This window comes from Manis pentadactyla, chromosome 1, assembly GCF_030020395.1.
Source record: "Manis pentadactyla isolate mManPen7 chromosome 1, mManPen7.hap1, whole genome shotgun sequence".
In the NCBI taxonomy this organism is placed as follows: Eukaryota; Metazoa; Chordata; class Mammalia; order Pholidota; family Manidae; genus Manis; species Manis pentadactyla.
This window is the reverse complement of record NC_080019.1, coordinates 93,088,583-93,113,736: the sequence shown is the minus strand read 5'-3', so window position 1 is coordinate 93,113,736 and position 25,154 is coordinate 93,088,583. Positions and strand designations below refer to the sequence as shown.

At 35.1% G+C, this 25,154-nt stretch overlaps 2 protein-coding genes across 5 annotated transcripts in view; one reads left to right on the top strand and one right to left on the bottom strand.

Annotated features, from left to right (window-relative positions):
* Positions 1-20,830, bottom strand: part of SMC4 (structural maintenance of chromosomes 4) — a 34,071-nt gene extending 13,241 nt beyond the window's left edge. The window contains exons 1-16 of one of the 2 annotated variants that reach the window (XM_036904065.2): positions 20,810-20,830; positions 20,601-20,699; positions 19,307-19,450; positions 18,260-18,436; positions 17,610-17,801; positions 15,906-16,082; positions 9,005-9,169; positions 8,637-8,764; positions 8,069-8,209; positions 7,215-7,365; positions 5,712-5,876; positions 4,612-4,845; positions 3,070-3,255; positions 1,678-1,839; positions 367-592; positions 203-282 (exon numbers count right to left, since the gene is read on the bottom strand). In XM_036904065.2, coding sequence (XP_036759960.1) covers positions 203-282; positions 367-592; positions 1,678-1,839; positions 3,070-3,255; positions 4,612-4,845; positions 5,712-5,876; positions 7,215-7,365; positions 8,069-8,209; positions 8,637-8,764; positions 9,005-9,169; positions 15,906-16,082; positions 17,610-17,801; positions 18,260-18,436; positions 19,307-19,450; positions 20,601-20,699; positions 20,810-20,815 — 2,433 coding nt within the window. In that variant the 5' untranslated portion in view covers positions 20,816-20,830. Of the gene's footprint in view, positions 1-202; positions 283-366; positions 593-1,677; positions 1,840-3,069; positions 3,256-4,611; positions 4,846-5,711; positions 5,877-7,214; positions 7,366-8,068; positions 8,210-8,636; positions 8,765-9,004; positions 9,170-15,905; positions 16,083-17,609; positions 17,802-18,259; positions 18,439-19,306; positions 19,451-20,600; positions 20,741-20,809 lie in introns of those variants that run through there. The other variant, XM_036904066.2, reaches the window with a different exon arrangement.
* Positions 20,831-21,060: 230 nt separating this feature from the next.
* The window catches only part of IFT80 (intraflagellar transport 80), a 143,077-nt gene continuing 138,983 nt past the window's right edge, over positions 21,061-25,154 (top strand). For 2 of the 3 annotated variants that reach the window (XM_057499677.1, XM_057499681.1), the window contains exon 1: positions 21,061-21,217. The gene's annotated coding sequence lies outside the window, so the exon portion shown is untranslated. The remainder of the gene's footprint in view (positions 21,218-25,154) is intronic. The other variant, XM_057499684.1, reaches the window with a different exon arrangement.

Genomic DNA, 25,154 nt, shown 5'->3' with positions numbered 1-25,154 from the left:
ATTCCTAGAACTTTAAACAGTTTTACACAAAAACATCTCAAAGTTTATATATTAGTCATTTATAGAAAGTTCGATATACTTAAAATTTGAGCACAGTATACTTAAAATGGCTGAATTTTATATAGGTATATATTTGTCAACAAAGTTATTTTATTATTTTGTATATAATTTTTATGTATGTTATTATTTTATATATGCTGACCTCTTCTTCAGAGATTTCAAGAACAACTGATGAACCCATCCTTCCTTTCATTACTTTGCTTCCACCACCAGTCATTGTACCTGGAGAACAGAAGAGTCAGATTTAGATGTCTCCCCCAAGATTAAATAAACTCAATGGCAGGAAAAAAAAAAACCACTATTTACCTGACTGTTCTATGATTTGCCCCTGTAATGTTACCACTCGCCACCTTCTATCTTTTTGATATGCTACCCTTGTGGCTTGATCCAAGTTGTCAGCTACCAAAGTGTCACGTAAAGCAAAGTAAAAAGCTTGGCGAATTTTCTCGTCTTTCACTTTTACTACATCAAATAAGCGAGGAGTATTTTCAGGAGTTTGAATTTTGGTCATTTTCTTTGCCCATACGGCCATCTAGAAGTAAAAAATATGTATTAATATATAATTTCTTTTAGGTATCACATAAGTAATCTACACATATAAAATGTAAGGACAAGTATACAAGGTTCTGATTATCTACAAAATTCAGTATTACTTCACTTATTTTAAAAAATAAGTTATTGGAAAACTATATTCACTGATGACATGATCTTACATGGAATAAGAAATTTACACACACAACTATTAAAATTAATATGAATAAAGCAAAGTTGGACAGAAGATCAATATACAAAAATTAATTGTATTTCTACACACCAGAATGAATCTGAAAATGAGATTAAGAAAATTCCATTTATAAGATTTTTAAAAACAGTAAGCCTAAATTATCATATAATTAGACCTAAATAAACAGAAAACATCCCAGGTTTATGTAAGATTTAATATTGTTAAGATTGCGATACCACCACCCAAACTGATCTATAAGGTTCAATGCAACCTGTATCAAAATCCCAGTTATCTGTACCTTTTTCTTTTTTGGGCAGAAATTGACCAGCTTATCTAACAATTCATATGGAAATTACAGGGATGCAGAATAGCCAAAATAACCTTGATATAAGAGAACAAAATTAAGACTCCTGGTTTCAAAGCTCACTATAAAGCTACAGCAGTAAAGGCAGTGTGGTACAAGTGCAAGGACAGACATGTAGATAAATGGGTATGAGGTTTCTTTTTTTTGGGGTGATGAAAATATTCTGGAATTGGACAGTGATTGTGGTTGAACAACCTTGTGAATGTACTAAAAACCCACCGAACTGTATATTTTAAAATGGTGAATTTCATAGATGCGAACTGTTTTCAATAAAGGTTTTATTTAAAAAAAAAGTTACTGATTAAAGTTAGAAATGCAATTTACCAGTCACTCTAACATTGGAATGTATAGTCCTTTAAGGGAAGCATTTCAAGATTTTTTTCACAAGTATGTAACCCCAGAGCCCAAAACAATTCTTAAAACCTACCAGGTGTTCACTGAATAGCTATGAAGAAAAACCTAGGATGCAAAAATTAAAACACACTTGGAACTTGAAAATTAAATTACATGTATTATTTCAAAAACTCACCTTATCCAAACCTATGAAGGTTGCAACTCCAATATTTTGTCTTTTAAGGAAGTTTACACATTCTTGAGCTGTATCAATAGAATCAACAACAATGTAGTCTAATGCATGGCAACAGGATGAAATAGCAACATCATATTTTTCGTCAATTGCTCCTAAGTCCCCCTAATGATTAAAAGGAGGGGGGGAAATCATTGTATAAACAGCAAGGAATTAGGTACCATATCATTTCATTATTATTCCTACAGATTTTTGCAAGTCATTTTTAATTGAAAAAAAATTTTACTTTACACATGGTTTCAAAAAGCACAATTAACAGTACACACACACACAGAAGTTCCTTTAACTCAATCCTCCCCCTGCTTTGCAGAGGCAATGGTTACTAGAGCTTTTCTTTAGTCTACCTTAAAAAAAAATGCATGGATACAGTTTGAATTTTTAATGAGCATAAAATGAAAACTGTTCTTATTGCATGAAAATGGTTAACATGATATGAAGATTTGAAACCTAAAATTACTATAAGAAAAATATAAGACTTTGAATTATTGAAAGCCAACTGAGATTATATAAGTCCTGATGAAACACATTTGCCTGCTTATTAAAAAGTCAGCTATCAAGCAGCGTTCATTGACTAGCTTCCTTTTACTTGAGAGCAAATGAAACGGATCAAGTTGTTTATCTTCAAGAACATAAGGTAGAAGTTACTTGACATGTAGACATGGAAGCAATCATGTTCATTAATTTTCATTTGCCCTTCTGAATCATTCTCTCTTCTTCCTTCTACCTTGCTTCCAGAAGGCTAACTCAGGGACTACACCAACTGGCACCTTTGACTGTCTAGCTTTAGCCAATGTGAAGCACCTGCTAGTGATGGCAGGGTAGGAGATGAATGGGGTTGAAATATTTATTTTCCCCATTTCCTCTTGGCCACAACTTACTTCTACCTTCAGGCTCAGGAATGGTTAGGTCTCCACTATTGTTATTGGGTTTTTACATATTCTCTTCTTGATTTCCTTAACTCTAGCCTCAACCTTCAGTGTAATGGTATAAACCAAGAATATAACTTAACAAACTCTTACTTTTTAGAAAAAGAACAAAGTAGTTTTGGTAAGTTTGCTTATTGCTACTAGAGTTAGTTTTATTCTTGGTATTAAAATGATTATAATTATTTAAGACAAAGCAAAAGAAAAAAGCTTTTCAATATGAGAGAATACATACCACAAAGAATTTTATCATGCCTGAGTATAAGAACAAAATGTTTAAAAAGGAATGCTGTTTAAAACAAATCAATATTTTATATACAGTGACACTCTATATACAGTTAAGTCTTAAGAAAACTTGTTACAATGTCTTTCCTGAGAAAAATGTAATCATTTCCAAATACATCCACTTTACCAATCTTCCATATATTCCTGGAATCCTGCCAGATTTTTTTTCTTGAATTATTGCATCAAGGACTTTCCCCCTACTTCGACTCATTGCTAAGGAACTCTTTGCTTCTTCAACTTTTTGGAAAAGATCACGAACCAAACTTTTGAAATTAATTTCTTCCTGTGTAAGTTTTTGAAGTTCTTTTTCCTTCTAAAAGTGAAAAATAAAGAAAATGAATCCCAGAAGCAGTTAGCCCAGCCACAGCACAGAATTAGTTGCAATGCCTCAAATAAGACAGAAAAGACCAACAATAAAAAATTGAACCAGTAAGGTGCTATATTGCAACTGCCAGTTTGATTTTGACAAATATTAAAGTTTTACAGAGGACACAAATTTTTGGGGTCAATTGTAAGGAATATAAGTATAGTATGGTTCTATGAGCAGTACATTGACAGAACAAGTAAAGATGGGGCTGTGGAAATTCCAGTGCAGCACCACATAGTTATGTATAAGTGTGTCCTAATTCTTCTGCACTAATCAAACAGACCATGGGCCTTCCACCATGTGAAGACACAGAGAGAAGGCACCAGCTATAAAACAGGAAGAGAGCCCTCATCCAACTATGTGGGCATCCTGGTCTTGGGCTTCCAGCCTCCAGAACTGTGAGAATTAAATATGTTGTTTATAAAAACCAAAACCAAAAACACGAAATAGACCTTGGTGGAGGACCCTAGATATGGGTGACTGGGCAGCGCTATACTGCTAACAAGAGAAGAACCACACATACACACAGAAATCCAAACTCTGTTTCTCAATATTTAAGTTAGGGCAGCCACACTTTTCTGGCTGACATTCTTCCTCATCTCCTAGCTTCAAGTTATTACCTTTACAGTCAGTCATACATAAAAGCTCAAATTAGATACCCAGTATCCAAATACATTGATTTACCAGGAAGATAGAAGTTGTCATTGGCTTAAGTTTACATTAAATTCTACATGGTCATGAAATCCATGATGACCAGATTGTGCATTTACTAAATTGAAAGACTTTATGAAATCCCTTGGGTATCTAATTCCCTTAATGATAGGAAGGGGAACTGATGAGTTAATTAAGCTAGACATCTTGATTAGTTTTAAATGATTTGCAGTCCCAAAGAAACTATATAAATTCAAACCCAGAAAAAATACACTAAGGAAGTTGGTTTGCATATTCATATGTATATTTGTGTTTTTCATTTATCCTCATAGGAGTTGTCTACTCTTAGATTTAGGTAAACACAAACTTTTGTTAAAAATATTTCCATGGGAAATTATGGTGGTGGTGGCAGTGTTATTTGCTGTGTGATACTTCTGGGGGAGTATGTGGTTAGTTTTCTGATATTAATTCATGTCAGATGCAATACTGAAATACTAACCCCATTCATTTGTATGGGGAAGATTAAATGCACACACATGCACACAAAGCATATACCAGTCACCCCAGATGTTGAGACTAAAAATAAAAAAACCTATATAAGGCCACGGTTGATAAACAATGTTCAGATAAAATGCAGAAGCAAATATTTACCTCCTTTAACTTGTGTTCAGTTTGAGGGAGTTTTGCCTCTATATCTTCGATAGCAGTTTTCCTTTTTCTAAGAGTCCCAGAAGCTGCAATTAGAGCTTCCTTGGCCTTACTTAATTGAGACATTGCAGTATTATGACGACTGAGATAGATATCAAGTTCTGATTGGGCTACATCCATCTTAGAACGTGCTTCATTTACCAATTTGCTGAAATCCATAAGTTCTTTCTCTCGACTCTGTTAAAATGTGACAGACTCTATTAAATCTGAAATACATGTTTTCAAACCTAAATTGAAATGAGAACAATACATTGTTTTTAATACGTGATTTTAATTAAAGAAAACATGAAATCAATGGACTATTATGTCAAAAAAGCTGTAGTGAATATAAACAAAGACAGCTAAACTTTGTGCTTATAACTCTGTTGGGTAGGTTAAGACTTATCAATGACAACCTGACATTTGCTTGTTTTATTCATGAAGTGCTAAAATAACCAGTGGCTAACACTTACTAATTTCTTACTTTCTAGGCATTTTATATAAGTATTTATGAATTTTATTTTCACAGAGATTGACAAGATTGGTAATATTTTCTTCCTCATTTTGAGAAAGGTGACTTGGAGACATAACAACTAACACAAGAGTAGAGATAATAAATAACTGATACAGAACTTCAACCAAGAACTGACACAGTTTTAACCATAGTTTTAAACTATTATTCAAGAAGTACAGAAGCAAAGATCTCAACTAGTGATCAGTGTAGTCCCAGGTTTTTATAGGTAGCAACCAATTAAATTAGCAAGAAAATAATGAAAAAGAAAATTTGATGATGAAAGGAATGGCATATATAACAAACTATTTGACATGTCATTATTTTTTGTTACCATTTTAAATTATCATTCAGTTAACTTTTCTTTTACAATGGAAAAGCAGAAAACAAAAATAGGGAGAAAGATACTATGCTATTTTTAAAAATGTTTGATACTAAAAGTCCAAACTTCTTTCTCTAATATTTCAGTTTTTACTATTACTACAAAAATAACTTTCAAGTGAAAAAAAAAAAAAAGCCACTCAAATAAATAACAACTGAGAAAGATTCTTACTTCTTTTTCTTTCTGAAGACCTTGTGTTTCCTGTTTAAGGCTATCCATAACTTCCTTTAATTTCTGCTCTTCTTTCTCTTTTTCCTTTTCAAGGGCACTGTTTCTAGTTGTTGTCTCAGTTATGATATTCTCACTCTTGGCCGGTATACCTTTAAATTCTTCAACCTAAGAAAATAAACGAAATTAAAGTTACAGGACCATGTACTTTTAAGGTTATCCAATACATCAATATTTGACTTATTTAAAAGTATTTCTCAGAGTATTATAGGTCTTTATGGTTTTCTTTGTAATAAGGTTTGAACTAGCTGGCTTTAACAAGGAGTACTTTACAATTCACTGAAATTTATATATTATCTCAGTCTAATGATAAATAATTATATGAATTCCTAATTCGTTATGAAAGAAAATACTCCTGGCTGGGCATCAAGTCTTTCTTCCTTCTGTTTCATTTTTAGGCTTTATTATCTTTCTTCACCTATTAATATGCTCTGACACTATGGTATTTCCTAAATAGCCCTCATAGTATATTACAACTTACTATAAATTACCTTCATACCCCTGGCCTTTCTCAAATCCTAATCTTCCACAGCTTTACCCTTCTAGCATCAACATGAAGACTAACATTTTACTCCATTAATATCTTCTGGTAATAATCACTTATCTATATTGATCCCGAAAGTTTAATACCTCTGAAATAGTTAGATTTGGCTTAGTCTGTATACTGTGAGGGTTATTCTCAAATCCTCTATTTTGTTTTTTTTCTGATTGTTTAGTATCAAAGCTCAGTATTTCCCAAAATGGTATCATGTAAGATCTGTTACTGTACTGAGAAGAAAGTATTTTACAAACAATACATATGGAGAACACTTAAATAAGATAAAAAGGAAGAGCCTATATTTCATACGTATTTACATGGTATAACACTTTTTTGGGGCAAGAGGGTTTAGGTGTCATACCTTCTAATATGTGATAGAACTATGAATGTTGTTACAGACCCCAAACTAATTGATTATTTGAGGCTGGCTCCTAGTAAGTTAGCTATTCTTGTCTAAGCTTCATCTTTTTTTAAAACCTCAGAATACCTTATCAACCCCTTGTTGTAAATTATGAGCTTCCCCTTTTCTCCTTTTTAGGGGAATTACTGCTCTGACACTCTTAAATTTATCCTTATAGGAGGCAGGAACATTTTTAAAGGTCTACAATACATATCCAAAAATGTTTTCTTAAACCATTATCCTAGGAAAATCATTTATCAACAAAATAGAATCATTGATTTCTTAAATGGTTCCCCAATAACATGTATCATAGAAATATAAGTTCTAAAGCTCAGTCAATGGATGCAATATTTCATTTTGGGGAAAAAGTCAGGTTCAGAGTACATCCTAAAACATTTAACATTCAGAGTCCCAACTATCTTAGGTTATAAGGGGCAAGCATATCCATGAAAACTAGATCTGATATTCAGACATGAAATTTTAAGAAATTTTTTGCCCTAAAACCTACCTTTTCTTTATCTTTTTGAAGTTGTTTCTCCAGTTTTTTGGCTTTACTTATAGCATGTTTTAATTTTTCCCTAACTTGAACATCTTCCAAATCTAGCTGTGTAAATTTTTCGTTGTTTTCCTCAATAAATTTTGTAATTTTATTCAGTTTCCTAGCAAAGCAAGAAAAAACCATCAGTCACTATTGAGATATTCAGATATTTTAAAGCCATGTTACATACCCCACCTGGGACACTGGTTTCATAGATGTATCCAAGCTCTTAAAAGTAGGATCCTAAAGTGACCTGTTTTAAGCTGATCCTCCTCTCCCATCATATCTGGAAATGTGTAATTATGAGTTATTTTGGCCTTCTAAGCTGGATGGGAAACACTACATTTTCCAGTGACTATGATATCTAGGTATAGAAAAACTTTACCATTAAAATAAATAAAACTCATTTTAATAAAGACAATCACAAAGGTAAGAAAGATTGGTGTCATTGAACACTGGCTCAGAGAAAGGTAATGATAAAACTTAAAAAAAATCTATGTAGAAGAACCCCAACTTTACCTCAATTAGATTTGTAGACATTCTTAAGACAACTAACCCATCAGGCTAAAGGCTTTTTTTGCTGTGATTTTGTGTTATTGTGTTCTGCCACTGGGGGGTAGCATCCTCCATTTTCTTAAGACATCAGTGTTAGGCATTCAATCTATTAAAGAACTAGTGCAGGGCAATTAAGCTTTTTGTTTGCAAAGGGACACAATTTTTATGATGGCAAATGTATTACTGTGATGGCAGTAAGTTTTAAACACACACATATAATAAAGTTAACTAAACCTAAATACTTTTAGTACTTTCCAAAAGATTATTACTTCTCTGCATCTTTTACAGCTTTATTCTTAGCTTCCATTTCATTTGACAGTATATTGCTCTTCTCATTAATTTCTTTGGTATCTTGATGAATCTTTTCCTTTCGACTTTCCATTTCAGCAATTCGTTTCTGCAGATCATAACTGAGGGAGGAGAAAAAAAAGTCAGAGATATGTCATTTCTAAAACTGCATAACTATTTTAGTAAGATTACTTTAGAAACAGCTTATTTTAACTACAGTCAATTTACAATTAGCTAGGGCTTTTTGAGGTGGAGGTGGATTGGAGAAGGAACCAACCCAGGGTCAAGCTAGATTTAGGAACAAATAGGTCACATATAAACAAAATCAAATCTATTACATAAATTAAAAGAATGTACTATGAAACTATTAAGTATATACTACTACTTATATTGGGAGGCAAAGGCACCTCCCAGTTAAAGTAGGATACTTAAAGTCAGCTTTAATACTATGGTAAACTTTTCTCACTTCAGTCTTCACATTTCTCTAAGGAAAAGAGGGCTTTCACATAACATCAGAAACTAAAAAACTGATAAAATTAAGATACTTACATGTAATATTGACAAACATGATTCTTTTTTTTAAATATTTCATTTTCCACGGTAAGAAATTCAATGGCTATGTTTTTCTCTCCCTCTAAGGCATCCTTTTCTTTTTCCACCATCTTAACTCTGTTTAACTACAAAAATTTAAGGTGTATAAAATGTTCAAACACTTCATATGTACAATCTGAGTTTAAAATATGCCAACATTAGATAAAAACATGATGTTTATCTTGTCAATAAGAAAAATGTAAAATTTAATCTAAAATAAATGTTTCTTCAATAAATATGATCTATCATAACTTGAATATATGACTCAAATTGTTAATAAAACATTCTGATTTACAACAAAAGTCCATAGAAGATTCACCATTCACCTTCTCTCCTCTGTGTTCATTTAATATTTCAACTCTTCGACACAAGACTTTAATAGGTTCATTTAGCCGTCCACAACCAATTATATCTTCTAAATATTCAAGCATACCCTCATCATGTTCAGTCTGGCCTTTTGGTTTCATCAAAGCAATTTGTTCAACTTCACCCTTTAAAAGAAGTCATATTTCACATTTATTGTGTATGGTTAGCTAACTCAATCTTATTTATTTTTGTGTTGACTATCCTCTTTTATTTTATTTTTTTATTAAGGTGTCATTGATATACACTCTTACGAAGGTGTCACATGAAATCACTGTCCATCAGTGTAGTAAGATGCCTCAGAGCTAACTCAATTTAAGTGAGAATTAGGAACAGTCCACTAACAAACTCAATAGTAACGAGCAACTAAATTTGTAAATCAGTAACTTAATCAGATTTAGTAAGATACAAATAAAAATGTTCTTTCTACTGATATTCTCAAAATTTGAGTTTTAATTTTACATAAGGAGGTAAGAAATGTGTATTTATAATCCTTTACATAAACACTATGAAATTATAAATATACATCCACATATACACATAGTCAAAGATTATTCCCCACCAAGAATGTTCATTCAATATAAATACAATGTTAACTTTTCTATTAAACAAAATTCAAGCAATGTGTATATAATCTACAATTACTGTGGCAATATTATCAAATGTTAACAATAATATAATTAAAGTTCATGTTCTAGAACAAAGGATTTTCCACACGACCCTTCATGGTTAAACTGTAGCAGGAATCCTGTCCTAAGGTGGTATTAAACTTTCCTCATAAACCTGGTATTAGGAATTCCTCAATAAACGCTGGGCTTAATGAGGATGTTTCAAACTTAATGTCCTAACTTTCTAATAACAAAACCATTAAAGGAAAAGGAAATTACTTATTTCTCTTGGTAATAATAGAAGAAATCCAAATGATTGAAAACGAAAAGTCCTGGTGCATGTGAGAGTGGAAAACTTTTGTTTGCAATCATTAATATAAAACTTTAAGTGATTAAAATCTTAGACTAACATTAAATATTTACATTTATGGAGTTTAATTACAAAGAGAAAAGAAAAAAAACCATAATCAGAAACCTTCAATGCTGACTGCCAGGCAGCCATTTGGTTTGATGGTGGAGAAAATTGTGTCTGAACATGCTCAGGCAAAATGCAGTTTACTTCACAAAAGTAGCCTGCTTGTACTCTATACAACAAAAGAAAATGGACAGGCACGTAGAAAAAAACCCCAACACCTTTTATATTTCATCAAAATAGCAGAGACGAAAATATCAAGAAAAAAATTACATAAAAGAATACTTAAGTCTTTTATCATTTTACATAGTCAAAATATTTATGACTGAATCTTAAAAATCTGGAGCAAACCTTGCTAATAACAAAGCATCATATTTACCAAGAGCAACCTAAGTATAAAACATAAACATATTTTAAAGATAAAACAGATAATTTTAAAGTCTAATCACTTTGAGAGGCTTAATCTGCAATATTTTTATACATCACCATCACTTTTCCGCACCTTGACAGCATGATTATCAAACAAAGTAAAATGTTACACAAAGAGCCTGTAAATTTTAGATTCTCTGTAACTTTTAGTATGTGTGAATTAGTGTTTTAATTAGTGTTCAAACTACAATATGTACTTATGTGTTATCCTTTCAGTTTTCCAAATGTTTGCAGCAACAATTTAAGTTTTAGACAGAACTTATGCCTGGAAGTATGTCCAAAGGTTTGGATTACAAGACGACAAACTCCAGCCATTGAAGAAGCCAAGAGTTTTACTGAGTTTTCATCCATGCAGCGTTTATCAACAGTGACACTACTGACATTTTGGGCTGGATAGTCTTTGTTGTGGGAAGCCAGACCTCATAGGGTGTTTAACCTCTACCCACTAGATGCCAGCAGCATCCCTTTCCCACCAGCTGTAACACCCCAAACTGTCTCCAGACAGTGCTTAACATTCTGGGTGTGGGAATGTAAAAATTGCCCTAGCTGAGACCACTGATCTTGAGGTTGTAGTTTATCTCTTTTGGGTTTGTGTGTATAATCCACATAAAAAATATGACACATAATACACTACCTAATTCAAATATTTGAGCACATATTTTAAGACAAATGAAAAACTATGCCGAGAACCTACAAAATCTGAGTTAAATGGCCATATGGTATTATTTAAGTATACATTTTCCAGATAACCGAAAGTTAGAATTCAGTGTAATAGTTTACACTGATAAAATATTCCTAAAAGCATCACACTTTTCCTGGCCTAATTATTTACTGGAATACTGGAGAGGTGGATTATTGCTACTAGGGGAGACTGCCTAGGCTTTGGGTAAACTTAGTGGTTGCTTTTTTTTGGTTATTTGTTCCTCCCTTCCTAGTTAAAATGAAGGATATACAGCCATGATTTCTTCTAACAAGGTTGCCCAGTTGGAAAATAACGTTAAAAGTCAAAGACAAGGACATTCATGAATCAAAACACAGTTGACCCTTGAACAACAGGTTTACAACAAAACCCCACAGTAAAAAATCTGCATATAACTTTGACTCGCCTAAAACTTAACTGCTAATTAGACTTCTGCTGACTTGAAACCTTATTAATAACATAAACACCACATTTTGTGTGTTGTATGTATTATACACTGTATTCCTACAATAATATAGCTAGCGAAAAGTTTTTTCAAATGGTCACAAATCTCCAAAAATTTTTTTCCAGTATATTTATTGAAAACAAAATACATTAAGTGGACTCACACAGTTCAAGCCCATGTTCAAGGGTCACCTATAGTTCCACCACAAGTCCTATATAATATTCAATTCTAGAAATATTATATGGCATTAAAAAATCAGATTAGCATACTGATCAACAGCCTCTACTTGTCACTCGACTACTGGGCCAGCTGTAGTATTCCAAGAGACAACCTGGGACTTTTCTTGTGGCTCTGCTCCTTGATTTCCTTTGCCTGCCTTACCATGGGCTACTATTTGCTCTCTTCTTATTCCATTTCATGTTTTATGTGGGTTGACTGTGCCTACAGGACAACTTATTTTTCAGAAAACTTATCTATCCCACATGAAATGATAAAATATAGCTTTAATCTAGGGCAGTAAGGTCAGTATATTTCAGAAATAATTTTAAAGCATCAATATGAATTTCAAGTCACCCTCCCCTATCAAGGCTCCAAATCACAAAAAGTGGTAGTATGATGACACAAAAATGTTTCAAGTTGCTATAATGCTAGCATCGGAAGCTATCAGTTTTATAGGCCTCCACACTGTTATCTCTAGTTTCTATGGCTTATTTATGTATACTACACAGGTTTTAAACAATTTTTTTTGCTGTTAATCACTACAGATTTCCTGTTATAGTCATACTATATTAGAGACATTAAACAACTGTGGGAAAGATCAACTATGGTTTTTAAGAGTAACATAAAAATAGCAAACATACTTCAAGAGGATATTTGTAATACCAAGGGCTTAAATCTTAACTTATCAAAGTGGGTGGCAAATCAGGATACTGTGATTCAGTTATACCATTCTTTGATGTCTAATTTACAGGAATATAGCTTAAAAATCTAAAAGAAATGAATAGGTATGACACCACTCTATCCTTACTCAAATGGAAACCAAATTTTAGCAAGTAAGAATCCCAGAGAACTCAAGTATATATACAATTAAACTTTTGTTCCTAGTAAGGCCAGAAGGATTAAGATAAACATGGTGTTTGCATCAAAATCAAATGGTCCAGAAATGCTGGGCTTTGAATTTTTATTTTGTCTTAAATACCTTTTTATTCTCTCCATTTTCACTACACTGTAAATTGTTTTTCATCTTTTTTCAAATAAATTTTATTCTAATCTGGTCTTTGTGAACTACTAGAGGCCAAGAAACCAAATCATCAAGGTTAATATCTGTCTAAAACACAAAGCAGATAATGCTTTAGTGATGGATTGTTTTCTATCTATTCTGTTGCTTGGGAGTAGCTTCCTATTTTAATAGTTGAGGCTGTTGAACAATACATTTGAGTAATGACATGTTATTCACAAAGCTAAAACATTCTTTTGACATATAGCAGACTTATTTCTACAGGCTAACAGATTAGAACCCAAATAATTTGTAAGTCATGCCAAGCTTAGGAGAAGTACACTAGAAAAAGGAAGAGATGAGTGGGCCACAACTCAGACCTAATGTAACCTCCAAATTACCAAACAGTAAGAAAAACATCTTGATTCTTGTTTTAAATTTTAATTTAGGTTTTATAGTATGAAGACAAAAAGCATATGAAGTTGAAAACTTCAACACTAAAATTGTGTTAATTGTTGTAGCTTTTAAGGAATTTACAAAAACTCAACCCAAACAGCAATCATTAATGGAACTTCAATTTAACATTTTCTGAAGGCATGTATAAATGTCTCTAAGAAACAGGGTGTAATCATCTTTGCATCATTTATAGCATTTTAGCACAGTGCCTCATTAGGTACTCACTCATTTGAATGGTCAACTGATGAAATTTTAAATGGATTCAAGTACTAGAACGACTACTTGAAGAGCCTACTAAGCCAATATAAACACTGTAAAAAATTTTACCTTTACCGACTTCTAAAAGCAGTGTTATTTAATTTTAAAAACAAATTTTTACTTAACTAAATTTAGATTACTTAGACTGTTAACCATTACCACTGGCCAAACAGTCTGTACATTTTATTCAAAGTAGTCACTTTTGTCTTGGATGGTGATATTTTATTCTGTCTCCAAGTTCCCAGCCTCCCAAATCATAGCTAGTATTTAAGTTAATGTTATTTAGTGGGAGAAAAGGTAACAAAAACCACATTCTTACTTACCTTCAAATGCTTTAAATCTTTGTTGCAGGACTCTAAGATTTTGGTAAGGAACTAAATACAATTCCACAGAAACCACTACCCCTTTCCCTCAAACTTTTAAATAGGGTATCATTAGTTTTACCTACTCCAATCCCTGTTTCTTCTTCCTAACATGAGTTCCTAAGGTTCTTATATGCATACTTAATCAAATGGAACTGAAATTGTTAACTTGGAAAGTTTACCATGATATTAAAAATGTCTTAATTGTTAAGAGGACATAAAAAGGTTAAGATTATTATGAAGACAAATTACACAAGCATCCTAGGTACTTCAGAAGCACATATTTAATATAAAGTTAACAATTTAAGAACTTACTTCTTTGGGAAGTTGTTACTTTATTTAGCTATCTTTATTATTGAATTGGGTACTGGGCTACTACTGGGCTATTATTGAATTGGGTACTGGGCTATGTACAGAGAGGTTGCACCAAGGAAAAAAATCATCCTTACAAGGATTAAAAGGGAGTCTATTTTATTTTGATGAGTCTTTGGTACAGATTTACTACTTTGACTATTCCAAGGTGATGGCAAATTAAAAACACACACACAAGTAGAGGTTCCTGCAAAGCGGTATTATCAAATCTGGTATTACAAAAGGTCACAGCTTTTTACCCACAATTAACCAAACCAAATCCCAGAATATGAAAGTCCATAAAAGTTAAAAACAAACAAACAAAAAAACAACACACAGATTCACACAAAGCTTTAAGTCCAAATTTATATAAATTCAAATCTTGTTTAGAAGTATATCTGCAGCTGATTTCTCAAGATACATTTTTAAATAAGTTTGGGTAAAGAAATATTACAAATGTACTGTGCCTGGTAACAAATGATATTAATATAAGTCATTCCAGAATACTGATTTACCTTGTACATACACTATATATGTAATACAAAAAAAAAAGTTGATGAATAAAGACTTAAGTGGAAATATGTGCTAATATTTTATAAGTTTGTTACTGGGAACACTAAGTCACCCTAATGAAGATTTTGGTATCAAATCAAAATTCCCAACTTAGTTTTAGAATCAGTAGCACAAGACACTGGAGTATTATGGCAGCTATTTCTACATTACTATATAGTTCTGCTTTTATTAGGACACAGGAAAAGAAGATAGCCTTAAATCAAAAAGTAATTTTAGTATGTCTGAGAAAGCCATGTTGTACATTAAGAACTTTTTTTGCAAAGTTAAGACAGAAAAAAAGGTAAGGGATTTTTCTTACCAAGCAATGTTGGTAGAATATATCCTTACTCAAATAAAGAATACAGTTTCTAACAAAATCCAGCTTTACACCAGGTACTTGATTTTATATCCTTTTAAAAAGACTTTAGAGTTGTGATACTTAAGAATGAAACATCAGTTACTTTCTAATCTTTCACTAGTACTGGTTCAAAAGAAGGCCATTCAAAAACCAGCTTGAGTAAGATTTTAGTTAACCATTCTAAATGTTAAAAAAGATTAAATTAGGTGCTCAGGTAAATTTGTCAAACACCAAGTATACAGTTATTTCTTTTTTTTTTTTGCTATATATTAGTAGAAGTATAAACAGATGACTATTAAAAGATAATGAATTTCATTTAAAATGTTATCTTAAAGGGAAACACAAATGACAAATTGTTGCTGTATCCCTGTCACGCTAAAGCAGCACAATAATATTGGTGTTTAATATTTATTTCACTACGCCAATATTTACGTGCTGCTAGAACGGAACAAGTCAGTCAGTTCATCCAAATATAAAATGACATCTGACGATGAAAATGCAGTTTTGAATGAATTGCCTTAAATTTCTAGAGCAGCAAATAATGATTCGCATCTTGACTGTAGATTGTAAACCATGATGTGCTGCTACAGTATTTTAAGGCCTCAAAAATACAGGATTCATACTACAGGGGAGAACCCCCTAAAGCTAAAAAAAAAAAAAAAAAAAAAAAGAGAAAGCAACAAGATAAAAGAACCTGAAAGTGTTTAATGAACTCACCTGCAAGATTAAAAATCTATTATGGTCCAAGTCAATTCCATGGCTTCGAAGGAGATTTCCAACATCCTTAAATGTCTTTTTCTTCCCGCTTATGTGATAGATAGAAGTATTATCTCTGTAGGCAGTTCTAGACACATAGAAGTTACTGTTAGGAATGACTTCATAATCATCCCCTTCCTGTTTTGAGGAAAAACAAAACCAGAAAACAACTGTTGGTGTTAAGCCACAGGTCTCCTCCAAATTTCATTCACTTCATATTGAAACTAGTCCTACAGATTAAAAACGTCAATTAAACATGCACATAAACTGGCAAGTTCTCAGAATTAACCTTAGCAAAGAAGAGATACTTTTCCAAGTTGCTTGATCCCTTCCTTGTAGATCATAAAAACCAAAAATCCAAACTAAACCAACAAACAAAAAAACAAAACAAAAAAAACCCCACCTCCAAGAAACCAAACAACATACTTGACTGAGAAGAGATGATGAAGTGGGGGCAAGAATCCTACCGTTTCCAAGACAAACTCAAATTATTAAACCATGCTGACAGATTAAATTACAGTTCATTTAAAAAAGCTGTGAGAGATGATTCAAGGAAAAAAGGAAGGAAGGTAGTAATAGGGGCGATATGACTTAGTTTCTTTTTGATAAAGAATATGCCATTAATTTGAGGCAAAAAAAACTGCAAAGCATTTAGTTGATAACTGCATTTTCCCATTTTTAAAAACTCACTGATTTTTAAAAAGTGAAGTGCAAATCTACTTTAATATTGAAACTCACTCTCCCTTAAAAGCTATGTCATTTCAGAATTACAGTTTTTAAATTTACATGAATCAAATATAATAGGCAATGGAATGAAACCTCATTTACTGGCAATATGTTTTCCAATCCAAATTGTACAATAGAAAAGCACTAAGAAAATTAAAGTAGATGCTACAGTATAGATTTAATTAAACCCTTTATGTAAAAAAATTAAAAAACGAAGTCTAGAAGCCAAGTCACATCCCCATTTCACTATGTAATTAGTTTTCTATATTTTTGGGTTCCAGCCAGTCATTTTTGAACCATGTATTTCTAAAGTTAATTATTAAACAGAAGAGAGAAAAAAAAAAAACCCCAATACCAATAGAACCGTGTAAATATCTAAATAGACATTGTACCTATAATTGTCTCCTTTTCTAGAAGACAAACATGTTAACTTGACCCTTCCTGCTATAAATCAGCTCTTCAAACTGAAGCAAAGTTCTTTCACATTAGATACAGTACTACTAACAACATTAAATTTAATATGAATTGAATAAAGACAGATTAGTCAACTATTACATTTTTAAGTTTAGGTAATTTATCCCAAAGCAATAAAAATATACCTTTAAAAGCCAACCCAAAATTTATAGTAAAAGAACACCTACTTGTCACTCAGGATACTAAAACTACTCGGTGTTTTATTCCAAAAAGGTAAGCACTACTATAAGCTGCTTTTTCATTTCCCTGGCTAAAAATTTTAATATTTTAATAGCTGCCACTACCACTCCTCAAAAAGAAAATATAAAATATGGTCATGGAGGTAATGAAATCAGTGTCTGTTTCACTTTAACCATGTACTGATTTTTAAAAGCCAATTTAAGCCAACAATAATAAAATATGCCATGTATTGAAATCCCTTTGTTCCTTACTTTTAGTTGCAAATAACTAGCCAAAGTCCCTTACCTTATCAATTATCTTTTGAAAATGAACTTCTACAGTACAACTCTGAATATCCTTGTGTTCATCAGAATTGTGTATTAGTACGGAGAGTTTTTTAGATCTTATTTTTTGTGCTCGATAGCCAAACACAAAAAGCATAGAATCAATAACATTGGATTTGCCACTGCCATTTGGCCCAATAATACAGGAAAAGCGCTGCATAAAAAGAACAGAAAGAAAAAAATTGAAGTTAAAAAGGTCATGCTAATACTAATTCTGATTTAAACTGTTTAACTTGTAGCAAACTACAAGTATTCAAAAGTTTTCATTGCTAGATCACACAACTGAAGATTTCTTATATCTTTTACCACAAGCATTACCTCAAATAAGACCATATTCTATTTCCAATTCAGCCTTTTTACAGAACTCATTCTAAAAGTTAAGAGAAAATACTCCTTCAAACAAAAAAACTCATCAATTCTATTCCGTGAGGAAAATTTGTAGCTAAAGAGGTACCAAAGATAACCAGATGAACAAAAGCTCATTTCAAATGTTAAAAACACAGGAAACATACCCTTTATCAATTAAACTACTGTAAATACAAGTTACAAAACTGAAATATCTTGTAATAAGGACGCATTACCTTACAATAGTTATTTCGAATGGTCAAATACCTTATGAAAAGGTCCCAGAATTTTTTCCCCAGCGTAGGATTTGAAGTTCTGGTTTACAATATGAGTTATCATAAGCCGAGGAGCTCCAGCTTCATTGGTCATTGCTGGAGGTGGGGGAGGCGGGATGCTATTCAAAATCTCTTCTAAACTTCTATTATCAGTTTCCTCACTTAAAGTCTCTAAGTCAAATGAAAGAAAAGGGAAGGCGAAGGAAAAAAGCCTGCATTAGTGCAATTATTTCGGAGGACTACTCTATTGCTTGCTAAACTCTGAAGATACGTATTTATGAAACCTAGGAATTTAAAAGTCCCACTTAAATACAGTATTTTAAACTCACAGAGGATAATCTTTCAGCTGTTTTATAAAAAAATTAATTCTTGGAAGAAATGCCACCAGTCACAAATTTCTATGGAAATGTACTTTTTAGGCGTCAAAACACTCAATCATTCGAAGCAAATCTGGGAAAATCACAACAGCCTGATTTCCTGCTTCCCGCCTAAACGGGGGGTTAAATCCTAAGGCTCATATCTTTTGAGTACCTGGAACCTCAACTGTAGACACCCATGAGCTCCAGTGGCACTGTCACAGGAGTTCCGTTGTCATCCAATTCCTGGACTCACAAAATCTACAGTAGTTTTGGGTAAATTATCACAATTTAAGACCACGGAGGTGAAGTTAGGGCCAAGCAACTTTTCATCTATTAACAGTCACGCGGATTCTGTCGGGGAAAAAAGTCCTTTGGCTACTACTGGCTGACCATGCAAATTTGCGCGGAAATACAAGGCCACAAACAAATTCACAGCTGAAGCCATTAACTCGTCCCCAGTCCTCCAGTACCGTTACTCGGAAATTGCACATAGAGCCCAATCTCTGAAACTCGCCAAATCGCTTTCTTCAACTGCTCTACCGGACCAACCTGCGACCTTCAGACGTCAACCCCGCAGACCCTCCCGTCCGCGCCCAGTAACACCGGCCAGTGCTGAGCTGGGCGCGTACCCACCCATGTCTCCCAGGGCACTTTCCTGCGAGTCTCGGCTGGCAACTCACCTGCGGAGGCAGGTGCCGGGCTCCTGGTAGTGCCCGGCGGCGGCTCGGGCTCCGCTTCGCCGCTGATGCCGTCCGGGGACTGCGGCGGCTCTTCCTCTCTGCGCCGGGCGGTGGAGGGCTGGGTGCCTTTACGGGGCATGGTTGCTGGGCCGGAGGAAAGCCGGGAGCACGTCAGCCCACGGGCCGGAGGACTTGGACGGTACGAATCCCTCCGGCCCCCGCAGCGGGGAGGGCCCACCGCCCCACTCAGAGTTAACTCCATCCACCCGTTTAAAAGAGTCCCATTTTTAAACCCCGCTCAACGCTCAACGCCAGCGGGTCTTTGGGAGAGAAGGCGCAAAAATTTAAGTGTCAGGAAGGCGGGATTCTTTTTAAGTCCTAAGCAAGTGGAAAAACTTAGACGTGCCTGGGAATCCAGCAAGGATAGAGCAGCTGTTTAGGTTCTTCTCATTTTTTTTAATGACTGCCCCCCCAGCCCCCACAGTATAAGTGGATAACAATATTCTAACGTAATTTCTAAACTAAGTGATTCCCCGAAGTCAGCATTTACTTGAGATTCCCACGCTCTCGGGGCCCCAGACGCAAGCGCACAGACTTTGAGATAGGAGTTCGTTCGTGTTCAGGGTTGTGGAGCTATTAACTCTTCCTAGAAGAGCAAAGACCAACCCGCGACTCGCCGCCCGCTTTCCATTCCCCGCCATTTAGCTCTTGGCGCCGCTGACGGTCCGGGGCTTGAGGTTTCCTCGCCTACAGCCTGACCGATAAAGGCGGCCGGAGGCTGGGGTCGACCACTCCCGACTTTCAAATCGGGCGGCGGCAGCGCCTGCTCCGCTTCGCACATCTTGGGGGTAACGGGGGTTTATCCCTTCGGGGCCCCCGGCGGAATCCCGTTGGACAATAAATCGGAAGCTCACCAGTACAGGCTCAGACCTGGCGATTAGTCCTTTGGAAAAAGAGAGGAAGGGGAGCCCGGGAAGCGGGAGACGCCCTTTCCCCGAGAGGGCCAAGTATCTCTTCGAAGAAATCCGAGGGGCTTAGAGTCTGCGTCCCCACCACCCACACCCTAGAGTGGCACTAAAGTAGCCCAGAGAAGTGGCGCCCGGGAGCGGCGCGCGGGAGCCCGGACCGCCGGGGAGCGGCCGCGGGGGGAGGGGTGACAGCGAGTGAATCTCCGGGCGGCAGCCTCAGCCCCAGACTTCGGTTGCTCCGGCTCAAGGCCTCTACTTTCCAGGCGCCAGCGGACAGGGCAAGAAGTAAGAGTGTGACAACCTGAACAGGAAAATAAGTTCTTTACCTGTCGGACAGTCCACTCAGGCCAAAGTTGGAAACGGTCGTATAGCACCCCGTCTTCTACCGGTGTTTCGGCTCCGGGTCCTTCACTCGAAAATGGCGCCTAAAATACAAACTCGAACGGAAATTCGTTACAAATGCGCGCAATGCTTTCTGGGAACCACTGATTTGAAAAAAATGCGGCGATTACCCCCCCATCACCTGGTCTCTTACACGCATGCGTGAACTCCTGGCGGGACATACGAGGCAGTGGTTGTTAAGTGAAGAAGAGCAGAACAGTGTTTTATCTGAGGCCTACGACAACACCACTCTTATAAAAATATTTAAAATAAAACAACCTGGAGAGTTGAGAAAGAGAAAACAATAGAGCAGGGTTCCGCCCACAGCTGGAGGCGGGGCTCAGTCGTCCAATAACGCCTCTTATAAAGAGGGCGGGCTCGCTGAAAGGCTGGGTGTCAGGCCCGCTCGGGTGACGCGCCGCAGGCAAGTATCGCGATAAGAGGGAGTGAGCGTAGCTCTGGCAAGTCACTATGGTGACTGGGAGGTCCAGAGGCTTCAAGATAACTGATCCCAGTTATCTGCTCTGTGAGAGCAATCGCCACTGCTTTCCTGGAATTTAAGGTAAATCTCTTCTCTTCTGGGCGTGGTGAGGAAAGGGTTTGGAAGTTATGGCCGTCCCTGGATCCCACCTCCTGCTTTGAGGGTGTGTGCTGCATGGAATATCACTTATTTTCCGACTCCCCGGGGACTATGGAGCTGTGGATGTAGTTTTTGGGATGCTGAGGAGGAAGCCCCGAGTTTGGAAGAAATAGGACAACAAGGAGAACAGAAAACCTAGTCTGGTGAATGTTCATGTAGCACACATGTGAATAGCAAAATAATGATTTCGAGTTTGTTAGTATTAGGTCGTTAGTGCCACTATTGAAAGGGGGTTTGGGGCTTTTAAAATCAGTTGACGAAAGGACTCCGTAATGGAAGAAACGATTTGAAGATAGCATCTGAGTGTCTTAATGAGAAATTTTTCGATCAGCAAATATTTAAGTAGCTTTTGTGTACAAAGCACTGTGCAAGGCATATCAGTTTATTAAACAAGTATTCCTGTTCCCAGAGAACTTCGTTTTGTTAGTTGGTATTTAACCTGGAATCGGTGGATCTGGCGGCATGTGACTGGGCTTCAGAGGAGTTTTAACTGCTCTCTCCCGAAATTCTGTGTGTATGTGCATACTTCAATTCGTTTTCTCAAAACTTTGATAAGATTCTTAAATGTAATCCTGATCCTTCACAATGTTAACCGTTGGTTGATTTGATTATGTACAATAAGAATTTATTCAGTGACTCTTATGTACTGTACTTGATATTGAGAACTGGGAGCTTCTTTTTTACCCTCCTTTAACTTTTGCATAGTTAGGGCTTGGCATACTAAAGCACCAATGACTCTGCTTCATGAAGGAATTTAACACGGTCATTCTAAGTAAATACTATGACTCTTGCCCTGAGGAGTGTAAAGTCAGGTACAGTGATTCTCAAGAAGGGATGTGGACACTTCCTGCAAATGTAAGAATTTGGTGAAATTTGGGGACAGGTGTGGTTTGAATAAGCATTGACTTGATATTATAATATACCTTTATATTTAAAGCTGAAAAAAAAGAATTCTTATTTTCATAAGACAAACTACAGACAATAAAGCTCAACATATTTTTGGCTAGTTAGGCATATCAAGAAAACGTAGCCATTTCTTAAAGAGCTTCTGGAATCTTTTGGACTTTCAAAGTTTGTGGAACACTACAAAATCTGAGTTGGAGAGATAACAACCATGAAAGAAGCAAGACTAGACCAAACTGAGTGTTGTATATGGGAGACAGAGCACGGTGTAGTAGAAAGATTTAACAGATAACAATCCCAATCCATCACTTTTAAGCCACAATGTTTGGACAATTTACTTCATTTATCAATTTCTCTCAGAATATTTATTATTAAGCCATCATATAATACCTGCTTCATAGGATTGTTTATGATGGTTCATCTAGCATACATGCTATAAGCATTTGTTATTGCCATTGACCTTAGTAGGGTATGTGCTAAGTATGAATAAAAGGATGTCAGGACAAGGTTATCTTATGAAGTGTCTTGAGAGCCAGATCAAGGATGTTAGATATGAATTGGAAGAAACACCTATTTAAAAAGTTTTGAGCTAAAGAATGATTTGGTTAAAAAACATTAATAGTAGTTATGTGGGATGTGTTAAAGGGGAAAGAGACTGAGGTCAGGCATGGCTTAGATTATTACCATGCAGTAGTCCTCCATATGAAGGTAAGGAGTGCCTACACAGTAAAATGGAAAAAATCCAGACATATCTGGGGAGGAAAATCTATAGTTCTTGTAGATTTTGGTTAAGAGTCTAAGCCCTTAAGGTCAGTCAGGTACTAAATTTTGTTTGTGAATTCTTGAACTAATGATGAGGGGATTAGGGAGAAAGGTAAGTCACTGATAAACTCTAGTTGATAAATCCTAGTTTTACTGTCTTTGATAATTGGTGTAAATAATGGCAGGTCTTCATGCCTGATGAGAAAGAAATGTAATTTCAACAAATCAATAATGTGACTGATGGTTTTAGGTTTAACTGAACCTAACCATGCTCCACTCAGAACAAGTATTTTCAAAACAGTCTTAAACCAGATTGTGTAATGCTGTTTTTTAAGAAAAGATATTCATTACAAAGACCTACAGAGTAGACTTAAATCTAGAGTAAAAGTAGAACACTCAGAAGTGATTTGAGAAGAGATTAGGGTCACAGGAAATAAAACTTGATTGGTCCCTTCCAGTACTTTGGACATGTCTTATGAAATTAGCAGAGCTTAATTATAAGAAGAAGCTGGTCCAACTGGAATAGACGAAGTTACAGTCACTGGAAAGTATAATCAAGTCTCATCTTTCTGGTCCAAAACCATCTATCTACTAACAAGCATTATCTGTAATTTCACACAGTTTGAGAAGAGAACTGTCACTTTTACATTTTATGAAGAAATAAGTTCAAAGAGAAAAATTGGAATTAGAATTAAAATCCACATTTGCAATTCTTTATGCATGCTTAAGTTCTGTCATCAATATAATAAAATGTTTTTTATCTGCTTTCAAATGTGGCTACATTTCATAGTCTGGAATTAAATTTGTGGGCAAATGGTTAAAAATATCAATCAAGTTTGTAATTACAAGTATTTCGATTAGTTAGATGTCAATTAATAAATAAAAATTGGTAAACAGACATGAGTATGTAATTTGTAAATGCCTAGGGAATATTGTTCAAGATTAGTAAATTGATTATAGATACATGACAGATAGTAATGAATATTCCTCTTGATAATGTAAGCCCCCTAGTACATTGATTTGTTGAACTCTCACCTGTCTTAACAGAGAAAAAAATAGGAAGTGAGGCAGTTTAACAGATTTTTGGGGAAAGACAATTCTGAAAGATAGTTTGTTTTTATTCAGGTTGGGATTAGGAACAGGCAGTAGAGGTAGAAATATAGCTCAGGAGAGAGAATGGGAGGAAATAGTGTTTTATGAATAGTTGGAACACTAAAAATAGATTCAATTTTTAAGGTTGTAAGTAAAAAGAGGACAGCACCAGAAAATGTCAATTATTTGAATCTAGGAAGAAGAAAGTTATAATAATGTAGTAAAGTTTCAGGTAGGACTCTCTAGATTACAACTGATGGAAAACCCAATACAAATTGTCTTGTGGAAAAAAAAGCTGGCCCCATAACCAGAAGGTCAGGTGAATATAACAAGATTCAGTGTTCAAACAAGGACACCAGGATTTGGTTTCTTTCTTTGCTCTGATTTGCATTCCGTTGTCTTGGCATTATTCTCAGGTTCTACATAGTTGCCTCTGGCACCTCCAGGCTCTCCCTTTGCTGTTGTAAAATAGCTATAGTAACTCCAGCCTCAGGTCTTCTAAAATTAAAGACTGTGGGTAAGGAGAGTTCTTCCCTATCATTTCCTGGGTCACCTGTGAAACACTCTCTGTGCAAAGGGAATGGAATTCTCTAATTGGCTCAAATATGGGTGTCATGCTGGCTCCATTCAAGCTACTGGGCTGATTGAGGAAGTGTGTGTTCCAAGGAGAAATTCTTTGTAGCTAGGTGAAGAGTGAATATGTGCACCAATTTTCACTAGAAATAATTAACAATTATTAAGTTCTTACTATGTTTCAGGTGCTTTACTGAACATTTACATATTTTATCTCATTTAATCATCATAACCAAGCAATTAAGTAGATATTATTAGCCCCATTTTATATAAGGAAGAACACAAAGTACAGTAGCTGGAAGATCACAGTAAGAGTTTCCGTAAGATGGGGGTCAAGTGCAGTAGAGACTGCAAATAGAGTGGGAATGGTTATCTTTTTTTTTTTCCCATTGAATTGTATATTTTATTTATTTATTATTTTGGTATCATTAATATACAATTACATGAGCAACACTGTGGTTACTAGATTCCCCCCATTAACAAGTCTCCACCCATACCCCATTGCAGTCACTGTCCATCAGTGTAGTAA